Source organism: Dipodomys merriami, unplaced genomic scaffold (assembly GCF_024711535.1).
Source record: "Dipodomys merriami isolate MVZ:Mamm:240054 unplaced genomic scaffold, mDipMer1.0.p SCAF_72, whole genome shotgun sequence".
NCBI classification, from domain to species: Eukaryota; Metazoa; Chordata; class Mammalia; order Rodentia; family Heteromyidae; genus Dipodomys; species Dipodomys merriami.
Window position 1 is genome coordinate 4,172,689 of NW_027206313.1, and position 17,459 is coordinate 4,190,147.

The window sequence follows — 17,459 nt, forward strand, 5'->3', positions numbered from 1 at the left end:
GCTTGCGCGGTTCGGGCCCGGAGCCGGCGCCTGAGCTGGACGCACGGACAGAGGCGGCCGCAGAGCCCGGGGGCGCGCGCCGGGGAAGCGCGGGGCTGCGCGGGAGGCCCGGCCCACGACGGATCCGCGCACGAGAGGAGCCGGGGCGGTCCGTGGGTCCAGCCCAGTTAGCACTTCCTTCCCCCTCCCCTCCCCTCGGTTCAGCCAGCCGCCCGCCGCCTCCCCCTCCCACTCCCCCTCCCGCCCTCCCTCCCCGCCTCCCTCCCTCCGTCTCTCCGTCTCTCTCGGTCTCTCTCTCAGACACACACCGCACACGCACGCACACACTTGTATTTTGCGCTGTCGTAAAAGCCACGTGCGCGGCCGGGAGCTGCCAGAGCGGAGCGGCGGGGTCGGCCCGCGGCGGCTCCGTCCTGCGCCGGGGGCCCGCCCGCACCCCCGCGCCCTCCGCGGGGCCACGCAGCCCTCGCCGGGACCCCGCGGGAGGGCTCCCGGCGGCCCGATCGCCCCGGCGCTGCCCCCACGCGGCCCGGGGGCATGTAGCGCGCCCCGGACCCCCGCGCGCGCTCACGGCCGGAGTCCCCGGCCCACACGCCCGCACCCGCCGGCGGCCCGGCGGCCTCAGGTACGGGGAGGGGAGGGTCGCCCGGGGCTCGGGAGGATGGAAGTCCCGGGCTGGGGTCGGCGGCGGGGGCGGGGACCGGGGGGGGGAGGCCCGGCGAGACCGACCCGGCGCCCGCGCCCCGGCGGGCGCTGCGCCAGTCCGCCCTGGGGTCGGCGGGCGGGCGCTGGCCGCGGGCGGGGACGGCGGCCCGCGGCTGAGCGGTGCGGGGCAGCGCCGCGTGGTCCGGCGGGCTGGGGGGGGGGGGGGGACGGGCAGCGCCGGGCGCGCGCCGCTTCCTGTGCGCGGCGCCGAGGCTCCGGAGTAAACTTTGCGCCCCGGCCGAGTTGTGGGCGAGGGCGAGCGGCGGACGCGGGCCGGCGGCCGGGCAGCCCCGGGGCTCCCGCCGCCCGAGCCGGGGCCCGTCTCACGCGCGCCCTCCTCGCCCTCCCCTCCCCAGCCCGAGGCGCCCGACATGCTGAAGCCCGGAGACCCCGGCGGCTCGGCCTTCCTCAAAGTGGATCCAGCCTACCTGCAGCACTGGCAGCAGCTCTTTCCCCACGCGGGCGGCGGCGGCGGCGGCCCGCTCAAGGGCGGCGGCCCCGCGGGGCCCCTGGGCGCGCCGCAGCCCCTGCCGCCGCCGCCGCCGCCCCCGGAGCGCGCCGAGCCCCAGCCGGACGGCCTGCGCCCGCGGCCCGCCTCCCTCTCCTCCGCCTCGTCCGCCCCGGCGTCTTCCTCCACGGCCGCCTCCTCCGTGTCCTCCTGCGCCGCGGCCGCCGCCGCCGCCGCCGCCGCCCTGGCGGGCCTCTCCACCCTGCCCGTGGCCCAGCTGCCCGTGTTCGCGCCCCTCGCCGTGGCCGCCACCGTGGCCGCCGAGCCGCTGCCCTCCAAGGACCTGTGCCTGGGCGCCGCCTCGGGCCCCGGGCCGGCCCAGGGCGGCGGCGGCGGCGGCGGCGGGGACGGCCGGGGCGCCCCGCGCTTCCGCTGCAGCGCCGAGGAGCTGGATTACTACCTGTACGGCCAGCAGCGCATGGAGATCATCCCGCTCCACCCGCACACCAGCGACCCCAACAACCGTACGTAGCCGCGGGGCTCACGCCCGCCCGGGCCGCGCCGCCGCCGCCGCCGCCGGAGCGGGCGCGGGTCGGCCGGGGAGGGATCGGCGGAGGTGCCGCCGGCCCGGGGGCGCCGGGGGCCGACCTGGCGGGGAGATGGTGTCCCCGCCCGGGTCCCGCGCGCCTCTCGGGCCGATCGATCGCGGTGGCCAAAGTTTTCCGGCGTGGGAGGAGGAAGATGGGGTGGCCGCAGTGGCATCTTGGGGTTCGCCCTGTCCCATCTCTTGACCCCCCTGCTCGCACAGCTCCGTGGGGAGTGGGGGCGCTGGAGCCGCCCGTGGCCCGGCCCGGCGTCCGCCCTCCCGCCACGCGGTGCTCCGGGACCCGCGGGTCACTGACCCGCAGCACGGGACGGGCGTGCTCCCCGGCCCCGCCGGGCCCGAGTGGGGACCGGGGTGGCGTGCCGGACGCCGGGGAGCACGGAGATCGGCGATTGCTTCCCCACCCCGGGAATTAACTGTCAGGCTTGGTTTGGGGTGGGGGGGGCGGGCCTCCTTTGGGTTGTCAGTGAGTCTGCGCCCTTCCCGAGGACAGGCCGCCATGCTTGGGTATAGTCTTAGCTGGAAAAGGAGGGAAAGAAGAGCGCCCGCTACTTCACCCCCAGTGTGTGGACGTCCGGGGCCGGGAGGGTCCTGCAGGACCCCGCATTCACCGAGCGCCCCGGTCCCGCACGCGCGTGCGGCCCACCGTGCTCCGCCTGTTTCTTTCTTTGCCTCTGAAAAGTTCCTGGTGACAGTGGTTTCCAGAAAGCGTCTTCTTCTCTGGCACCAGGGCGCGGTAACCGCCTAACCTGAGATCCGGACTTCTGGGGGTCACAATCTTAAATGCTTATCCCAAGTGCACTCTAGTCTGCTGTTTTGAAGCAGAACCCCCAGAGAAAACTCCAGAGTGTGCGTTGCTTTGTTTGTATCTGCTTCTCTCTGGGTCAACTCAGAAGCTGTGGCTTGTTTACTCCTTTTTGGGGGGAGGGGGGCGGCTAAGTGTTATACGTGCTTCCAGAGACCTGTGGGGATGGGGGTGAGGTCCAGGCAGGGAATCACGTTTCAGAGATCAGCCTTCCTTCATTTGTTTTCTCCAGCTCACCCCTTCGTCTGGCTTCTGTGAGGAAAAGTCATCACGAAGGTTTACTTTTTGAGACTATTTTGAATAAGTTGTTTCTTGCGGAATGTGTGTTACTCCATAAATGTCTTGATTTTCTGCAGGAGTGACTAGTTGGATTGCTTTGGGTTCCCAAAGTCATTGCTTCGATTAAAGGAAACCCAAAACCAAACACTGTTTAGTGACTGAGATGTATTAGTGTTTTCACAATGGTTGGAGATAATTTTTTGTGGTGGATAATAATTACCAGTAAAAAGAGCAAGTGTATTTACCCCCTCTCCCTTCTAGACTCTTGACTGTAAAGTACTGTTTTTAAATGGGAATTTCGATTCCAGTTTCCTGTGCAGTTAAGAACACTTGTGTTTCAGGGAGTCAGAACATTTTTTTTTTTTACAATTATATTGCCTAGATAGATTTAAAAAGCGCTATTTCCTAATGAATCTCTTGCAGTTTTTGTTATCAGAATAGTTCTTTAAAACCTGTGAGGTAGAAAAATAAAAATGCGTTGGAAAAGGCATTTCTTAGAGTAAAGGGAAGTAGTCATCGAAGGCTGGAAGTTTCTTATCGGGCTTGCAGTTTCTTTTCTGAATTAAATCTGTGTTGGAAAAAAAATACCAGCAGCATAGCCTCCACTTGAAGCGCTGGCTTTGTGTCAAAGTATCTGTGTTGTTTATAATGCAGTCTTGAGGTTTAAGACATTTCGCTGAGGAGAGAGATGAATCAAGGAAGAATGAGGATGGATTACCAACTAATAGTGGCCACTGCGCCAGTTTATTATCTAGGTTATCTTTTTTTTTTCTGGATGGAGGAAATGAATTATTTTAGTTAAATCACTCATATTTCATCCATCTTCTTTGGAGTGAACCAGTGTTCATTGTTCAAGAGAAAAGATGGAAGGGAAAGGAAGTTTGGTCACCTCAAAGTTACACCTCAAGTTGCTCGCTAATTAAAGAGCTTTGAACAAAAATAAATAGAAGACTAAATTAGCTGTGGATAACATGGGAGACCAGGCCTCCCATTCTTCCAGGAACGTCTTTGAGCAAGCATACTTAGTTATTATTTTGAACCCATGGAGTGTGTTTTATTTATCAAAATGAAAAGTGATTGAGTCTAACTAGGTACTTACACCAAGTCTGAAATGCAGAGACTGGAGAATATTTCCCTAGGCTCGGGAAGCTAAGTAGGTGGGTACCTTGAAAGATTGAAATCAGAAGCAGATGCTCAATTCGTGTGTGTGTGGGGGGGGTGAGGGGCAGGGTTTGGGCAGAAAGGGGAGCATCTAGTTATGTGTAGATTTCACCAGTCTCCATTTCACCTTTTTTTTTCTATTGCCATTTTGCTCTGAAAGAATTAGGTGAGTGACCCCTTCATTTTGTCACTTTTTATGTAAAAGGATGTTGACTTGTTTCACCTTTTCTTACCAGGCAGAAAAGGGCCCTCCACCGTTCCCCCTTCCTCCAGAAGAGTAACTTTGCCTGGGATTGGCAACACTCGATACTGTTGCTCTATAAGAAAAGAACTCTGCCCAACTCATTTCACTGGAGAGTTGATTGGCATCCGTTGCAAATGTCACAGCAAATGATCGTGGTAGTCCTTACACAAAAAGCTTTTAAAAAACAACCCAAACTGCAAGTTAGCCAGAGTGAACTCTGTGCAATGATTTCTGTTATTTAACTGCATGCATCAATTTACTCGCTGATTGAGGGATACTTTCTACTGAGCTCTGTGAATGCTTAGTTGTTGCTGCTACCGTCTTCTCTTAAAAGTCAAGTGCTGTGCAGTGTAATACCTGGACAGGGGGGAAGGGAGCTCTCTTCTGGGTATTACTGCCCTCATTTGCTGCTAGGTTGCCTGAAGCCATTGATTCCCTCAGGCCCCTTCTTTTCGGGTTCTGGAAGCTGGTGCCGTTGTCTGAGACCTTGTCATTCCACTTAAGAGGATGGAGAGAAGCAATCCCAGGAGCCTCTGGGGTATGTGTGGAGGACCCAGATCTTACCTTGGCAGAGACAATTAGCTTTTCATATCATTGTGTGAAGTTCTTCCCTAGTTCCAGAGAAGGAAGCGCAAAAATTAAACCTGTTGGGGTGTCTTTTAAGGGGAGAGTTGGGGCGTGCACGCAATTTCCCCAAGTGGGGAGGAGGTATCTCTAATCCCATGATGATTGAAGGGGATGCTCGTGTGCCAGAAACAGCCAGTGTGCACGGCAGCGTGTGCACGCCGGTGTGTGCACGCCGGTGTGTGCACAGCGTGGGGCGGAGGCTGGGTTGGCAGCAGTGGTCCATTTGCTTAGGGGTTGAGAAGAGCTGGAGAGAGGAGGGCTGACCCAGGTTTGGGTTGGTTGTCTGTCTGGTTGTGGTGAGCCCTACTGTGAGATTTGGGGAAGAGACCTGGGGCGGGGGCTGGGGGGGGGGCGAGAGCTTTCTAGACCTTACCTTCCCCAGGATTTTCCCCTTCGGGCTGGGAGGAGGAGGTCCTGTTGGAGCAGCGCGGAGTGAGCGGTCCACCAGCCGGCCCTTCCCAGGCGCGGCCTCTGCTTCCCCCCAGCCCTGTCCAGGTTCCCTGCTGGCCTTCAGATTTCAGACCCGGTCCCCTGCGAGGAGAGGGAGTCTTGGGAGGAGCGCGTTCTCTTTTGTGTCCTCCTTTCCCCTTGCCTCTCGTGTGCACGCCCAGGACTTGGCTGTTGTGCGTCGCCCCTGACCCAGCGCGCGAGTCCCCGCGTGGAGCCGGGTATGAGGGGCTAGAAGAGGCGGTGACTGTGCATTTAAGGTGATAAAATGGCCCGTCGGCAGTCATCCCATCGATCTGTGCCACCCGCCGTGAAGGATGAGGGGACGGGACACGGTTAATTGCCCCATGGTTTTGTAGGGGGCCGTGCAGCGGCCCAGGCCTGCTTCGATCGAGGCGCGAGGTCGGGGGCTGCGGGCCGGGCGGGGCCGGGCGGGGCCGCTCCACCCCGAGTCCCCGCACGCTCTCCACGCCCTTTATCAATACTGTCCTCCGGACCACCACACCCGGGGGCTGCCCGCGATCCCCGAGGTCTGGGCTGTCCGTCTGTCCATCCAGCCCGGACCGCGGCCGCCGCCCCGGGCTGCAGCCCCTCCCCTGGCCCCCGCTCTGCCTCCCGACCCCCGGCCCCGCCGTGGAGGAGGGGCCGGCGGCGTGGCGGCTCCGAGGCCGGGCGCCCCCTGCTCCCCCCCCCCCCAGCCCCGGGCGGGGCGCGCGGATCGATGGGCTCCGGCGCCCGGCTCGACCCCGGGCCCGGGGCAGCGACCCCGCAGGCGGCGGGGAGGACACGCAGCCGGGGCGGGAAGGCGGCCGCCGGCCTCGCGAGCCGGCTGCGGGGCCGCGCGGAGGCCTGGGACCCGGCGGGGACCCGGCGCGGCGCTGACTTCCCGTCCGCCCTCGGCCTCCCCCGCCTCACACCCCAGCCCCCAGGGCTTCACCTTTCACCTCTGCTCCCACCGCCAGAAGTGAAAGGCCAGAAAAGAGAAGCAGCCTGGGCACCTGTCCGTCCGTCCGTCCGTCCGTCCGTCCCCCTGCGCGGGGAGGATGGCCCGGGAAGCGCTGGCTGGCCTGGCCCGCACCGAGGCCCGCGCTGCCTCCCCGGAGGGCCTCGGACACACGTCCTCCAGAGAGATGGCCGCCCCAGCAGCCTCCCCGGGGCCGAGAAACTAAATCCCCTGTGAGGGGCAATGGTGAACTCGTGTGTGTGTGTGTGTGTGTGTGTGTGTGTGTGTGTGTGTGTGTGTGTGTGTGTGTGTGTGTGTGTGTGGGGAAGCACTGGTGTTTCCTTTTTAAACTGGGGATATTTACTCGATATTTAGGCTGGGGTGCTGGTGTGTTCGTCCGCGGGGAGTAACACAGCACACATCAGACAGCGGTAGGGACGTGCTTCTTGTTGAGAGGATCTGGCCTGCTTTTTCATCAACCTTTCCCTGGCAAATGTCTGGCCTGCTGGCTAGAAAACGTGTAGAGTGCGTGTCAACTTGTGACAGACTTGTCAATCCCAAGAACCAAGCTGCTGCTTCTAAACATCTAGCTCTCCTCCAAGAAACTCACTCGAGTTACATACAAGTACCTTATGATTTTGCACATTTAAAAAGCAATGTTATCCAGTGAGTGGTGGCTCCTAGCTACTCAAGAGGCTGAGATCTGAGGACCAGGGTTTGAAGCCAGTCTGGGCAGGAAAATCCATGTGACTCTTAACCTTCAATTAACCTCCAAACAGCCAGAAATAGAGTTGTGGCTCAAGTGGTAGAGAACATGAGCCTTGAGGAAAAACGCTCAAGGACCGTAAGTTCAACGCCCGGGGCTGCACGCTCCCACATACATGAATGCTCTAGTGTAACGGGCACTTTGGTGGCAGTTGGCTAACTTTTCTGGTAGAATGTTCTGATAGAGCATGAAGTGGTTCAAGGTTAAGACTCATATATTGGGAGGACTAATGAGTGTATCACACCTGTCTACAGTAAGACTTAAGGTACAGGTCATCTTCTAGATAGTGAGAGAGCCTCTGTTTTTCAGTACTTTTTCAACACCTGAGAAATATTAAGCTTAAGAGGGCTTTGGAGGATTTCTTGGGAACAGGATTTAGCTATAGCTTACTGACATACAAATACTACTAGAAGTGTGCTTCTTGTCTGGGGGGGTACTGCTCGGAGTTTATTTCTCCTTACATTATCACCCACACAGTTGACATTTCGCGTGGAGAGGATGGGAGTTGATGGAAGTCCTGATGCAGGTGGTTAGCGGTGTGAGCAGTAAATGCTTTTTTGCTTCTCATTCTTTTGCTTTGTTGAGTCTACCAGAACAGGGAAATTAATGGAGCAGGTCCTAGGGGGTGTTGCATGCATATTTTCACAAGGAAACCACCCTTGATTATTGTCATTTGTTTTTAGCTATTTTTGCTGAGGTACTGAAAGGCTATTTCTGAAGTGAGATACTGACATGAAAAATGACGGGCATTTTCTATTCACTTTGCTAATGTAACTTCCCCAAACCCGGGAGTGTGGGAAAGAGACGTCTCTGTAATTCAGTCACGACAGAGCACTTTTTGTGGCCTCAAAATAGTTCCATCACTGAGACACTTTAATTCTATTGATTGAGCCACGCATCGGGGGATGAAATTCTCAGCGCTTTCATTAGTGTTCCTAAATCTGCCGGATTTGAAGGCTCGAGTCAGGCAGACCCACGTGATGAACTCTTTGTCTGTCACTTTCCAGCTTCTGGTTCTTGGGCAGGTTACAGTCCTCACGAAGGAGGCTCTCTTGCCAAATCTGTAAAATGGGACCGTGGCACTTCAACACCAGGAGGGTGGTTGGTTTGGCAGCTGCATGCTGCGTAGCTGGCCCTAAGTAATCCCGAGGACGGATCCCCGTTCTTTCCATTCCCACCACGTCTTCGAGTGGAAGCTTGGAAGGTGACTGCGGTGTGGGCGGCCCTTTGCACACCCCTCTAGGCCCGGGGTCAGGCGCGGAGCCCGGGGGAGTGTTTCCGCCGGTTTGTGCCGCTGGCAGAGGGCGCTGTTTGTGCGGAAGGGAGGCCCAGGCTCGACCTGCAGGAGCTGATTGTACCGGGGCCCCTCCACGACGTCACAGCCCCGGGGCCTTGTGGTCTAAGGTGTGGACGGAGAGGCAGGCCGCGCTGGCCGGCCCCGCGCGCGCCCACAGTCGGGTCTCCCGGTCAGCAATCTGCAAATGGCAGGGGAAGGCCGTCTCCAGGCCGGGCCTGCGCTCCTGCTCCTTCACACCAAGCCCTCTCCCAACCCGCTGCTTGCACACGTCGGGGCTCGTCCAGGGCAATCCACCAGGAGGGCCTGTCTGCGACCGAGGCCTGGCACAGGTGTCTCCCACTGCCGCCTGGCCCTCACGGCCTCGGGGCTCCATGTCAGCAGGGGCCCCGGCCCCCCGAGGGAGGCCTCGCGGGGCGCAGGGCGCGCAGACGCCGCGGCTCCGCCGGGCCCATTCATAACCCGGAGGGCGCGGCCGGCGACGGCGAGGCCGGGCGCAGGCCTGCCTGGCTCCCCGCCGGGTCCGCGCCCGGCCCGGCCCGGCCCCGCGTGCGGGGCGCGAGGTCACACGTGCGCGCGCTTCCGCTCCAGCTCCCCGGGGTCGTCGCGGCGCCGGGGCCTGGGGGCGGCCGTCGGGGCGGGGCTCGGGGCCTTCTCCCTGGAACCCGCCACGCCCATCCGGAAAGACCCGGGGCCTGGATCGTTCCAGTGGCTGTCCCTCCGGCCTGGGGCACGTCGGGGCGCACCTGCCCCGACAGTGCAGCCCCGCGGCCCCGCCCGTGCCCCCCTGCTCCGTGGGGCTGGACTCCCCGGCGTGGACGCGGAGGGGTCCCGGGGCTGCAGGCGGAGGAAGCCACGCGGGGCTTGTCTGGTACCTGCCTCGGCGGTCTGGCGTGCACACGCACACGCACGAAGTCAGCCACGCAGTGGATGCCAACGCAGCGCACAATCCCGGCGCGCGGCAGAGGCGGGGGACTTGGGGGTGCGGGGTGGGCGGCCGGGGGGGGACGCACGCGGGGCGGGGGCCCGAGCGGCGGAGGCCGGGGAAGCCGCGGCTGCCCGGCGTGGAGGCTGCGCCCCAGCTCCGTTGGGGTGTGTGTGTGGGAAGATCCCGGGGTTCTGACTCGGATCCGGCCACGCCGACGCCGCGGGGCTCACCGCTCGGGGGAGGGGGGCTCCCCCAGGCCGGCCGGCACACCCCGTCCCTGCCCCAGAGGCCGGGTTAACGCTCTCCCTTCCCCCCTCCCCGCGTGTCCCCCGCAGGTTGCGACATGTGCGCGGACAACCGCCACGGCGAGTGCCCCATGCACGGCCCGCTGCACTCGCTGCGCCGGCTCGTGGGCACCAGCAGCGCCGCGGCCGCCGCGCCCCCGCCCGAGCTGCCCGAGTGGCTGCGGGACCTGCCGCGCGAGGTGTGCCTGTGCACCAGCACCGTGCCCGGCCTGGCCTACGGCATCTGCGCGGCGCAGAGGATCCAGCAGGGCACCTGGATCGGCCCCTTCCAGGGCGTGCTGCTGCCCCCGGACAAGGTGCAGGCCGGCGCCGTCAGGAACACACAGCACCTCTGGGAGGTAAGGACCTCGCCGGCCCTGTGGCCACCCGGGCCCGGGCTCACTGGAGCAGGGGGCAGCGTTCCGGGGAGCCTCCCTTGGCCTGCCCCGGGGCTGGGGGTGGTGGTGGTGGGACTGGAGAGCAGATTTCCCGGAGAGCCTGGCCTGTCAAGTATCCAGTCTGCAGCCCCGAGAGGCCGGGTCTGTCCCGACTAGCCACAGCCCAGCCAGGCATCCACAGCCACCGCAGCCCACCCCTGTCCACCCCTGTGCCTGCCCGAGCAGTTAAGAAGAGAAGGCAGCCGGGGTGTGGAGCCGAGGAGCCTGGGCCTGCGGTGTGAGCCGGGCCTGCGGCCTTCACAGGTGTTTTAACTTGGTGCCTGGAGCAGGCAGGGACCCAAGCTTAGAGAGGGAGAGGCCGAGTCAGGCTGATTTTCCCAGCCGCACGCATCTTTCTGAATGTGGAATGGGAGACAAAGGCACGGTTCACGATATTCAGTCGGCCCAAGCACTTTAAAAATCCGAAAAAGAAAAAGATCAAAACATGGGAAAACACAGAACTTTTGAATAACCCGGTACCCGTGACATTATTGAAAAAATAACGGATCTGAAAAAAAGGTTAACCAGAGAGTTCTTGAGCTTCCTGTCTGATGAGTGAGGTCCACGCCTGAAGAGAGACACCAGTTTGGTCCACAGTCTAGCCTGGAGGGCTATAGATGCTGTAATGTTAAGGAAGGGGTAAATCTGAACACAGCCAGAATGAATGAAAGAACGAAGTAGAAATTGTCAGGGAAGGAAAGGGAGTTTCCCTGGACCTTAGGGGTCTTGCATCGGTTTCCTTGCCCGCCCTTCACACAAGCTCCGAGCTTGTCAACACGATTGTTTGCACTCTGAACTGTCCTGTTGGAGTTGTACTACATAAAACTCTTGACAGTCAACAATCCACTCAAGTGTACGCTGAATTCCCTTCCGGCTGCCAGAGGTGTAGTAGGCTCTGGAGATTCAGCATGAGGGACACACAGATCAGGGGTCTCCCTCCCTCCTGTGATTGTTGGTGTTGGGGAGCTGAGGACTCTGTACAGCTTGCTTTGATGGAGGAGAGAGCACCAGAATCCACAGCCAGGAATCCCAAGGTGAAGATAGGGCAGCCCATTGGGCACCGTTCCTGCGGGCATTCCTGGGGCCCCATGCCCAGGCTCCTAGGTTCATTTCATTTCACTCCTAAATTTTACTCAGATTTAATTTCAGGAATGGCACAGGAGAAAAGTGACTTTATTTGCTATCCTTGGGTGTAGACGTTAGAGCTTTTGTCTAGGAAAGATGTCAAGTGGGGTCTAATGAAAGTATCTAGTTTGACACATATCCTAGTTGCTTTTTGTTTCTAATTCATTAGTTGGAACCTCCAAAGTTTATAAAACACTTCCAGATAATTTTCATGTTCCAGAGATGTTGTTAGGAACTTTAATATCATGTAAAGATCTGCCAGTACTTTCCTGGGGGAAATTATCAAGCAGTTGTTCAAGTGGTCCAGATTAGTTCTGTGTGAAAGTGTTAAACTGAACACTTTGCTGATGCCCTGTGATGCTATTTGTAGGGTGCAGAGGACAAAATGTGAACAAAATTCCATAGTTCATGTTCTTTCCTAGAGGTTTTGAATGGTTAGGATATTGACAGGAGGCCACTACGTATGCACACAGGAAATCAGTGTATATATAAATATATATATATACATATATATACACACACATATATATACACATATGTATATACACACACACATATATGTCTGTATACTGAAAGCTATGGAACCTCTCTTTTATACTTTTACCTATACATAATGAAGTCAAAATTCTGAGTAGCAAAGACACTGGGGGAATTTGCTCATTATTTACTCCTTTTCTGGATATTGCTGTGGCTATACAGTAAGTTTTGCCTATTGTCTGGGATATATGAGTTGTATGTATCAGAACAGAGCTGGTCCTACATTGTAAAAAATACTTGCTCAGTGTCTGCTTGGATGAGCTATAGGTCTTTAATTCAGGGCATCATTTATTTATTTTGTATCTTCTGTAACAACAATTAGAATAGAATTCATTTGGGGCCATTCATTGGGGCCATTTCAGCCATGCAAAATTGTCTCTTGGGAGAGCATTAAAAAAAGTGACTAGGGGTCAGGTAATTTCATGCAAGTGACTATGTGTAAAAAACACTTTAAAAACACATTTTTGATTTTTATTAGTGTAATAGCTTTTAAGCAATGGAGTATGCATTTACTTTTATTTTAAGCATCGTGATTTATAAAACAAGACTACTTGAACTAAGTTACATTTATAACAGAAGATTCTAACTGTTGAATTTCTCCTTTTAGTCTTTCAAGCCTAAATTCTATTGTGGAAAACTTTTAATTATTGTATTATTTATATTAGAAGGGATCAGTCATTGGAATCCAGTGTAAATACACTGTAAATCTATATGGGAAAGAGCTGGCAATGATTGTTTAATGACTCATGTAATAATTATCCACTTAACATATGTTCTTATTAGATATCTTCCAGAATATCAGGGTGACATAAAGCAGATTTTTTAAAAGAAAAATTAAAAGCAGTTGAATTATGGTGAATTCATTTGAAAAGCCAACTGTAATTGTGTTTCTTCCTCATGGTCTTTCAAGTCCTTTGCTGATGAAGAAATGTCTTTATATTTAAAGTTCAATAGTCAGGTCCCGATAGATCTTACCAGGGTTACTTATCTTTATTTCAGCACAATAAATGGATCACTAATCTTTTCCTGTCACTGTTTCCAGCAGATGATGGATTTCTGCTTCAGTTCTTAGTCCATTGTTTTTACTCTGGTTGTATTTTATTATAAACATGAAGGCTTATTACAGAAACAAACAGATTCACCTTACTCATTCCTTTTGTTTAATCATTAGAATACTGTTTTCTGTGTCAAAGAACGGTGTTTTAATATCTAGTATACATCAATACATAGTGTCTGGCTGGTTTTGCAAGCATGCCATTCTTTTTTCAGAAAGTGAGTATTTGCGGGGTAGGGCTTCCATTCTTCACAATTCAGCACTTTAAAGAAAGTGAAAGATCATTTCACTACTTTAAATATATTTTGAATCTTTTGGGTATTTATGGAAAAAAAATCTAAAGAGTTTTTCTCCCTCCTCCCACTTTAGCAATTATCCAAGGTAATTCTGTTTTCTAGTTTAAGAAGATGAGTAAACTAAAATCCAAATGAGTCATTTTGGAGGGTGTGTGTGTGGCAATTTATTTTAGAATCAGAATGTTAATGTGTTTTTTAACAGCAATACTGTAAAACAAAAACATTACAGGTTACATTAAAAACTTTTTACTTCTATACATTTATGTAACAAGACTCAGTTGTATGATTCATTTTAACTATTTGAATATTGGGAGAAAAAAGAAAACAATTTTTCTCAGCAGTTGGATCTTATTGATAAGAACAAGATATTTTTATCCTAATGTGCTTTCTAATAAAGAACTGAAAGGCACATTTGATTCCAACATTATGAAAATATTATCTCAGTTATTAATGTGTTCTTTTCCCCTTGAGATAAATTAATCTAGCTGTACATGTTTTCCCCTTCTGCTTAACATCAGCGTTTAATGTGACTAGACCTTAGGAATGTACATAGTGTATATCTAAAATTCTACTGGAATAATATACAGGAGTTTAAAATAAAGTTATAATTTAAGATTGCCTAGAATTATACCGCTCAACTGGTGAAGTCTGGTTTGACAAGAAATGTTAGCAACAATGACAAAATAAATTGCATTTGTTTTCAACTTAAGAAAAGATTCCGCTAATTGAGATAATGTAGTTACTTGTTAGGATTATTGTCAAGGAACTAGAAAGATATTTAACTTTATAAGACCTGTCTCCTCTTTGCCTGAGTAAATTTGAATGTGTCAGCCTAATTTGCACTAGGTGGGAACCTTCACTATTTTTTGTCAGAAAACCAATAGGGTAACATAATGTGGGCCTTTTTGTGGTTTGATTCTGTGCCATCATATTTTAGATTTAATAAGAGTTTCACTTTTAAGCAAATGGCCTATTTTTCATCATTACCATTTAGCTTAAGTCAAAAGATATTAATGAAAACCAATATTAAAAATATATTACCTACTGCTAAATGTTTATATTTGAAAGCCATCAGAAGTAATTGGTACTAGAAGGAAATAAATTGAGTTCATATTTTAAATGTGCTATGTGTATGGTTTTATAAATGAGTTGATTCCACATATACCATACTGAACCCATTTGTATGTATTTAGATGTTTAAAATAATATTAAGTTACTATTTAAAATCAAATTAAAATGATTGAAAATTAGTTTAGTGGTAGCATTGTAACTACATACTCAATATTTGCTTTGTAGACTTTGTCTCATTTGGGTCTAATTTATCAAGACACCTAAAGATAGAATACGTGGCTGTCATAGTTATGTTGAAGGAAAAATTGTTTCCCAGCCACTTCTCATTTAAACTACAGCTCTGCCTGAAAGTTGGTCTTTGAACACGTCAATTTTATGAAATAAAAATAATTTCTCCTTAAACATAAGCCATGGCCGTGTTGCTCCCGCATTAAATTATGCATCGTAACAGCTGGTGCATCTCTCTGGCTTTGCCTCATTGAATTGGAAGATGTCTTTTATAGTGGTGCCCATTTGATAGAGTGTGACCATTTTGTAGTTTTACATAAACTGTAAAACCATCTGCTGCCTCTTGGAAGGGTTTCCAGCATTGTGTTAAAATCAAAACTTAGTGCTTGGAGTTGGCTTTGGAGAGATCTGTTGAAAGCCCTTGCCCCTTTGGTTCAGGCTGCTTGTGGCATCCTTGGTGATCTAAGTCCCCACGTAGCTTGGTTTTAAAAACACAGACACACAGACACAGACACACACACACACACACACACACACACATACAGAGCTTGGTTTTAAACACACACACACACACACACACACACACACACACACACACACACACACACACACACTCCCTGTAGAAATCTTTATGTTAGTGAGGTTTAATCCTAACCTGTCTTTAACACTGATATACTTTAGGTGCAAGCATTTTATAAAGTCTGGTGTGTTTGGGACCAACAGGATTATTTTTTGTTGGTGTGCGTGTGCGTGTGTGTGTGTGTGTGTGTGTGTGTGTGTGTGTGTGTGTGTGTGTGCTGGTACTGGGGTTTGAACTCAGGGCCTGAGTGTTGTGCCTAAGGGTTTTGTTTTTTGTTTTTTTGCTCAAGGTTGGCACTCTACCACTTGAGACACACCTCTACTTCCAGCTTTCTACTGGTTAATTGGAGAAAAGAGTCTCATAGACTTTCCTGCCTAGGCTGGCTTGGAATTGTAATGGACAGTCCTCAGATCTCAGCCTCCTGAGTAGCTAGGATTTCAGGCATGAGCCACTAGCCCAGCTCATTTGTTGATTTTTAAACTCATAACCTTTTGTCCATGTGAAGAAAATCTGCCTGACCACAGTCACTGCAGAAAGCGAGGGATGGAAATCCTGTTATGCCCTGAGAAGTGGCAGGAAAACCTTCTTATGTATGTGTGTGATAACACTGTTTAACGGAGAAAAATCTGTGTTGTTTCTTTGGAATCAGCGTGGGAAGGTAATCTTAGGGATCAAAGTTGTGATTGAATATGAAAAATGGAGTCAGGTCCCTTCTCGGAGAAAGGCTGGAGACACTGGCTGCGGGGCGGGGCGGTGGGGGAGGGGGATGGTGATGAGGAGGGCTGCATATAGAATGGCTAGAGCCCACTTCCCTCTCTCTTTTCCTTTCTTGCTTTTTTAGAAGCTTACATACTCCAGGATGACATGAATTCAGACATTCCTTGTGTATTTACACAAGAAATACAGATTCTGGTACAAGTACTTAGCATAAAAGCCAGAGAAACCAGAGCAGAATATGCCTTTCCCCATAAGCATTTGCCACCTCCCTTAGATAAGTTGCAGAATTCCATTATCCAAATTGTTACACATGTGTGACAGAGGTTGACCTTTCGTCATGTCAATCCTTTCTGTGTAGGCCCCAGGCTCCAGCCTAATGGCTCAAACCCTGATTTACTCACTGTAATAAGGGCAGGAGGTCGAGCAATTGTCAGGCTGCCTGTTCCTACTCTTCTTGGAGCCTGGTTGAAGGCTGTTAACACAAAGCTTTTCAAAGTGAATTTACAACTAGCACCACTGACAGAGGCCAATCAGTGCACCATAAATGTCAGGTTAGTGAGATTGAGCAGTAAGTAAAATACTGACAGCACACTATTGGCTGGAATCAATTGGTCAAGGTTTAACTGCGAAGAACAATCTCTGTGTGGTGGGCTTGGGGAACGAGCTAATGTGCAGCCTGGGTGTCCAGGTGGACTCTGTGATTTACCTGGGCGTGGGAATGGAAGGTTTGGGACATCACACAATTTGCTTTAGCGCACCTCGTAGCGCCCGTGTTGAAGCCAGACACTGCCAGGGAGTTCAGAGTGGCCAAGCATGCTGACATAGGCTTGGGAGTTAAAAACAAGAAAAGAAAAAACAGCATTTAATAAAAGGAGATCGAGAAAAACTGTCAGAATACGAGGCTGTCCGAACGAGGGGGTGCTTCTGCATTCCCGTTCATTGGCAAGGCATTTGTCTCCATCCCCAAACGAACAGGGTTTGCACAAAGATGCAGATACAAATCTGCTCGCTCGTTGGATCCTCCTGCAGCTCAGCACTGGGCAACTTTTCGTGGTCGTCACTAATGAGTGATTATGGGTTGAGGGTCTGAATATCCATGAGATGTGGTTTCCCAGCCGACGCGATGTTTTTATCATTTTGTGTAATGACAGCCCAGACAACAATTCATTTAGCTCCGAGGGCATCAGCATTAAAGCGGAGGGATCCATTAAAGTGCTGTATGCAAGGATTTATAAATTAGGCAATTTTCTTGATTATTGCAATCATTTACAAAATTGATCGTTCCAGTGTGGTATAGACAGATTTCAGCAATGATCATTGACACAAGCGCATTCACTGATATCTATAGCTATTGGTCACACCCCCCTCCTCCCCCCTGGCTCTTCTGGCTCTCAAGGTCAGGCAGATGCTTATAGTGATGAAGTTCCATTTGTCTTCAGAAAAGATCCAGCTAGACCATGAGAGTAAGAACAGGTTGTCCTAAAGGCTGTAGCGTCACTTTTCAATTTGAATCCTAGTTTGGGAGAAGGTATCGATAATATGGTGCTTCCGGTCAGCAGCCCGGATTTTGATACAGTGACAGTTTAAAAGGAAATAACATTTTCAAATTGCAGCTGTAAAATCTTTGTGTGATTGAATATCTAAAAGTCAATAATGTGTTTTATTTGTTGGTCCTTCGAGTTCTAATTATCCAATAGATATATCGTAGACTCACTGGATTTTAGGTCAATTAATTCTGGAAGGCATAATGAAGACATTGTTACAAAGTGTGAAATGCTCAAAAGGATGCAGATTTTCCTATACAAGAAGATACACGCGCGTGCACACGCACACACACACACAATAAGTTCACTTGGTGCTTAGTCACTAACCACAAACC

General features: G+C 52.6%; 1 protein-coding gene across 2 annotated transcripts in view; it reads left to right on the plus strand.

Annotated features, from left to right (window-relative positions):
• The first annotated feature begins 562 nt into the window (after positions 1-562).
• LOC138818173 (putative histone-lysine N-methyltransferase PRDM6) overlaps positions 563-17,459 on the plus strand; it is a 129,110-nt gene continuing 112,213 nt past the window's right edge. Inside the window, exons 1-3 of one of the 2 annotated variants that reach the window (XM_070009116.1) lie at positions 563-625; positions 1,062-1,677; positions 9,587-9,894. In XM_070009116.1, coding sequence (XP_069865217.1) covers positions 1,077-1,677; positions 9,587-9,894 — 909 coding nt within the window. In that variant the 5' untranslated portion in view covers positions 563-625; positions 1,062-1,076. Of the gene's footprint in view, positions 626-1,061; positions 1,678-9,586; positions 9,895-17,459 lie in introns of those variants that run through there. The other variant, XM_070009118.1, reaches the window with a different exon arrangement.